Here is a 6,165-nt window from a genome sequence, read left to right as displayed (position 1 = left end):
GTCTCGCGGCTGAGCTGGCGCCCAGGGGGAGGTTTCAGCCTCAATCTCTAACCATCCCCATTTTCTAGGAGTTCTCTGTCTTTCCTGGCTGCAGACTGTCTCTCAGCTGAATCTCCTCTGCTTGTTCGGGCTGTATGTTACCCATTTCAGCTGCTCGCCCTTATCTGGTCCGGGACAAAGCACCAACACGTCCGTCTAAGCCTCCGCCATTTTTTCTTCCCCTGGTGTGAATGTTAATATGCTTGATGTTGTCCCAGGTGTCTCTTATGCCATCCTTATTCTTTTTAATTCCTTTTTTTTTTTAATCTCCCAATTGGGTGATTTCCTTTATCCTGATTGTTGATACATTCTTCTGCATTATCTGATCTGCTGTTGATTCCCTTTAGTGTATTTTTCATTTCAGTTGTTATAGTCTTCAGTTCTGATAGTTTTTTTTAAATCTTTTTTATCTCTTTGTTGGAGTTCTGTACTTATCGGCAGAGTTTGATGAGCATCTTTATGACTGTTACTTTGAACTCTTTATCTAGTAGACAGCTTACTTCCTTTTAGTTTAGTTCTGTTTGGGGGGCAATGTCCTTTTTGTTTGTTTGTAACATATGCTTTTGTCTCTTCATTTTGTCTTTTTCTATGCATTAGGAAGATGAGTTACATCTCCTGGCCTTGAAAAAGTGACCTTATTGAGAAGGTGTACTGTGGGGCCCGGTGGTAGAATCCTTTCTTTCTTTCTTTCTTTTTTTTTTTTTTTAATATATTTTATTGATTTTTTACAGAGAGGAAGGGAGAGGGAGAGAGAGTTAGAAACATCGATGAGAGAGAAACATCGATCAGCTGCCTCCTGCACACCCCCTACTGGGGATGTGCCCGCAACTAAGGTACATGCCCTTGACCGGAATCGAACCTGGGACCCTTGAGTCCGCAGGCCGACGCTCTGTCCATTGAGCCAAACCGGTTATGGCAAGTAGAATCCTTTCTTGTCACCAGAGCCAGATGCTCCAGAGATGTGGACTATTGTGGCCTTCGGTTGTGGTGGTCCCCAACTGCTAAGGACACACTGACAGGCGAGGCTGGTTCCTGGCCCTCTGGCTGTGGCCTGGCCACAACTGTTGAGAGCATGCTGGTGTGCAGGGCAGCTCTTTGGTGTGAATGGCTTCGAGGCCCAGCTTCGACTACTGGCGATACACTGCACTGTGCTGGTGCTGACTGAGGCTGTTCACCAGGTGTAGCAGGGCAGGAGTCCCTTTGGAAGGTAGGCAGCTAGATGAGTCGTCAGGGAAACACCAGAGTGGAATGAACATTCTTAGCAAGGTTAAAGAAGAGTGTCAGAAATGATGCCTGCCAGCATCAGACCAGCTAGGTGGAAGGAGAGTTTAAAAGGAGGGAAATGGTGCCCACCAGCACTCTTGCCCCTAGAGAAAGTTCCAGTAGATCCCTATCCCTCAAATTAGTCAGTGTATCTATCACCTTCACATACGGCCCAGATACTTTTCAAATTGCTACCTTTGTGCTCATTTCCTACAGCCCTTTGACTCTCCTAGGTGTAAGCTCCACTGGTTTTCATATTTTCTGGGGGCTCCTCTTCCTGGTGCAGGTCCTCTAGGCTGGGGCTAGGACCCCTCCCCCTTCAGAGGGGTACATCACAATTGTGATATCCCTCCCACTTGTGGGTCACCACACTGCAAGTGAGGGTAGGGTAGGTCCTGACTAGACTGAGTCTCTGCCCCTCCTACCCATCTTAATGTAGCTTTTTCTTTGTAGAAAATTTGTTGTAAGTCTTCAGGCCATTCTCAAAGATAGCTATTCTTTATGTCGTCGTAGTTTTGATATCAGGGCAAGGAGGTGAGCTTTGGATCTTCCTACTCCACCATCTTGAACCTGAATTCTGAGCCTTGCTCTTGAATGCCAATTTAGCTTGTCCGTGAGATTGTTCCTTGTGGTTGATGCATTGTCCCTATAATATTGTCCCTGGTGCATTGTTTCCAGATCACCAAGTCACTGCCCTCCAAAATAATTTTTTTTTTATTCCTTTTCTCCTCTTTTCTAAAGGTTATTTCCAATATTAACCAGTTATACATTTTCTTTTGTCGCCTTCTTTAAACAGTGTGGTTTATGTATCAAGCTAATGGCCATATCTGAACTTCTGAATTGTAAAAAATTATTTTTGATAATATTAACCTAATTTCATTTTTTAAGAGATACTCTATCCAGGATGCAGTTTAACCTGTTGAGGAAGTCATACAAAAAGCAAAAAATGTATTAAATGGTTTCAGTTCTGGTTAGTGATTTCGATAAGTTGATGAATATGTAACAAATTGTCTTCTACTTTCACACAGCATTAAAACTTCCTTTTGGCAAAACAACAGTGATGCATTTGGTGGCCAGAGAGACATTGCCAGAGCCAAACTCTCAAGGTAAGCCAGGCGTTGGAGAAGGGTCTCACTTGAGCCACAGAGACAAGCATTCAAAAATGGCTCAGTTTTGCCCTAGCCAGTTGGTTCAGTGGATAGAGCATTGGCCTGCAGACTGAAGGGTCCCAGGTTCGATTCCAGCCAAGGGCACATATCTGGGTTGCGGACTCAATCCCCCAAATGGGGGCATGCAGGAGGCAGCCAATTAGTGGTTCTCTCTCATCATTGATGTTTCTATCTCTCTATCCCTCTCCCTTCCTTTCTGAAATCAATTAAAATATATATATATAATTTTTTTTTAAAGGCTCAGTTTTTCTTGAACAGGAATTCTTAGGGAAAGGAAGTTTTCATAGTTTATGAATAGAATGTGTTGAGCAAATAACCAGACATTCTGGAAATAGATTAAAATTAACAGCATTTATTATAGCTTTTTAATAGCAAAAAATGCAAACATTAAAAAAACACTATTATAATTCTTGTGTTGGGTGCCTTCCTTTCCACTTCCTCCTACCTCCAATTGAAGCATTATTATAAACAAGGCTTTTCTTCATTTTCTCCAGGTCAGAGGAATCGTGAGAAGACTGGAGAGAGTAATTGTTGTGTAATCTTGTAAACACTGTCTGTTAAGTGTGATGTGATGTCATCCTTGTCTTTCATGCTGCTGGGACAGAAGAGACCCAACATTGCTTCAGAAACCCTTAGGAAGTCTGCCTGTAAAGCCATGGAATTGAATGATCACATGAACACTGTCATCTTCTCTCATGAAAGTAAAAAGAACCAAGAACATTTTTCACTATGATTTTCTATTCCTAGTATTTTTGTTTATGTTGAGCAGTTTTAAAATACTGGTTTTTGAATGCAGTCAATCTCCAACGGAAAAGTTAACCAAGTTACTTTTCATAGCAGAAGCCTTTCTGCTGCCACAAAAATTTTATCACCAGAACTAACAAATCAACTGTTCCAAATACAGTTTGCACTAAAAAAAGTTTGACATTATTTTTTTCATCAGCAGAATTTATAGTGTAGTTTATGGTACCTAGAAATACTCATGTATACAATTCCACACTGGAAAACACTCAGCAGTTAATGTAGTTAATTACTGGGCCAACTGGAGAGGGGAAAAAATGGAAAAGAAACTAAAATGTTGGGTGAATTCTACCTAAGTCAGCTGTGGTGGCTGCACTGGCACGGACACTAAACTGGGTGTGACGATCTTCACCGCAGCAAGTGAAGAAACAAATGTGCCTGGTGTTTGAAGGACTCAGTAGAGAGCTGATGAGCAATTTGTTTTCCTGTAACACATGCACTCTTCAGTCATAAGTAACCGAATGCTAGTTCACACAGCACAAAAGGGATGAGTGTGCTTCCTAGCCTTAATGTGGAGGGGTAAGTTCTAATCACTCATAGACTTTCATGATTGGGCAGAAGTATTAGAAAACCTCATTTACTGTTCAATTTTATGTATTTGAATATCAGTAGATGGAATTTTTTCATAATTTTTCCTCATCTATAATTGTGTCCAGTGTCAGACTTATTCATTAGAGAGTTCAGATGAATTCTTAAAATTAAAAAATTCTCCATAATAACTGACTTCTTTCTTTATGTAGTTTGCATTTGGTATTAGTGCTTGCAATTGTATTAAAATCAATTATTTTGTTTTAAATCAATAATTTAAAAATGAATATGCTAAAAACAATTTGCACAGCACTAAAGCATGAGCTAGTTTCATCTAAACCTGTAAAAATATAAAAGATTTTATATTTTTTCACTGGGGAGAAATTTTCTTCCTAGATGAAATTACAAATATGTGTAGATTATATTTAATAAAAAACTTATAAAATACCTAACTATAGAACTTAAATATAGATTGGCGTGTAGTATATAGAACAATAATCCATATTAATAACTTTAGCCTTTATAAAATGAAGTTGCAGGCTGACATGTTCTGCATTTAAATAAGTGTCCGCGGTCCTTACAAACATTAAGTGTAAAGGGTTTCAGATTGTCAGCTTTGTTTAAAGATAATCAGATTATTTTATTCATTGTTAATGCATTGATGAAAAGGCTTTATATGCAGTAGGTCTACGAAAATATTGTTCATACTGATAGAATTAAATTTGTATAGAGCAGAGTTTTAAAAATGAATGTAAATAGCACTAAACATTTTTTTCCGCAACCTGTACTTATAGATTCTTTCTGTAAACTAAATAAAAAAGTATCGTGCATTTCGGTGGTCATTCTAAAAGGTCTTGATTAGGTTAATAATTGTTTAAGTGCTGTCATTCATGTTACATTTGTCTTCTACTTTTATTTCTTAATCTTTAAAAATTTGTTTAATTACTATTCTATTGTTAGTTTTGGGAGTTATTTACGATGTATTTTTGATATTTAATCTGGTTAATTTGCGCACAGTCAAAACAATGGTTAGAATTATGTAGTCTCTGTTATCACTAAAATGTTATATTCAAGAGATGTTAAATATTTATATGCTTTGTTGACTAGCTCAAATGTGAGTTCTATTAGTGTTGACTAAAGAAGAATCTGGTAATTACTTAATTGGGCAATTTAGTCATGTATGGCTCTCTTCTTCTTTTGTAAAACAAACTACTGGTAATTATTTTTAATACCTATTTTAATTCTATTTACTTTTCTGTTTTTCCATAGTTAAAAACTATCAGCTAATTGTGATTGAATTTTTACGACGGTTAAAAATATTCTCTACTGGTTTTTAATATATTTTTCTGTGTGCTCCCATGTTATACATTTCCCTCTCATAAGACCTCAATTTAAAGTTTGCAAAATGGATAAACTTGTTTATTATTAGAGAAAGAATTATGTCACTTAATATTTAATATCATTGTTGTGCAAATGAAAAAAAATAAAAAATAACAGTAAAATTATATACTGAAAACACCAAAAATATAGATGCCTTAATAGTATATTCATGAAAATACTCAGTTATCTCTTTAAAATAGTTTCTTGGACTGCCTGATGTCTGAAATATGATTGGTCATAGCCACGGCTACTACTGAAGGTCCCTCTGCCAAAACAACAGCTCACTTACCAAAAGGTGGAAGCTGCATAGACCCAGTAATGTAAATAAAGCCTGAATCATGGGCCTGTGACTCTGCCCAGCACTTGGTATCTATCACACTTCTTTTACGTAAATTATCCTAGACTTTACGTGTTCTGGACAAGGCTAAGCTTTCCTTCACCATTAAGCCTCAGCATGTCTCCTTGATCTGAACTATTTGCTTTCTCTTCAAGATATGTTGTATCTTATCCTGTCATGAAAAACATAGTATCTCACATTGTCATTCATATTAAATGAGGTTTTCTCATAACAAACATTTATCCTTAGTTTTATGTCATCTTGACCTTTGTTACAGTAATTTCTGTTAGTTGATTGTGGTAAACAATGTTTAATGTGAAAAGAAATTAAAAATTTCTTCATCTGTTGTAGAATACTTCCTTTAAATTATTCATAATTTTGGTGTATTTTCCTGTTCTTTATCTCTCTACTGTTTTTCTTTTTTCCCTTCAATTTACTTTATTACTTTCTTCAGTAAAATCAGTATTGTGTGTGCCAGCCTTTATTCTTCTGAGAAGGGATCAACCAAAATTTAGTGTGCCATCCTTAATGGTAACTCACAGGCATGTCTTCAAGTTTTCCACTAACATTTCCGTAATATAGTCTCTTGTTAGCCAGACAGTGATTTGGGTGAGATGAGGGCTTGAGAGAAGAGTATAAAATCTAGAA

At 37.2% G+C, this 6,165-nt stretch overlaps 1 protein-coding gene across 1 annotated transcript in view; it reads left to right on the top strand.

Annotated features, from left to right (window-relative positions):
- The window catches only part of UBL3 (ubiquitin-like 3), an 83,242-nt gene extending 77,370 nt beyond the window's left edge, over window positions 1-5,872 (top strand). Inside the window, 2 exon segments of the mRNA XM_005877255.2 lie at window positions 2,331-2,408; window positions 2,966-5,872. Coding sequence (XP_005877317.1) covers window positions 2,331-2,408; window positions 2,966-3,018 — 131 coding nt within the window. The 3' untranslated portion in view covers window positions 3,019-5,872.
- Window positions 5,873-6,165: the final 293 nt, after the last annotated feature.

Source organism: Myotis brandtii, unplaced genomic scaffold (assembly GCF_000412655.1).
Source record: "Myotis brandtii unplaced genomic scaffold, ASM41265v1 scaffold513, whole genome shotgun sequence".
Lineage (NCBI taxonomy): Eukaryota > Metazoa > Chordata > Mammalia > Chiroptera > Vespertilionidae > Myotis > Myotis brandtii.
The sequence above is the reverse complement of the archived record's forward strand: the minus strand, read 5'-3'. Positions and strand labels throughout refer to the sequence as shown.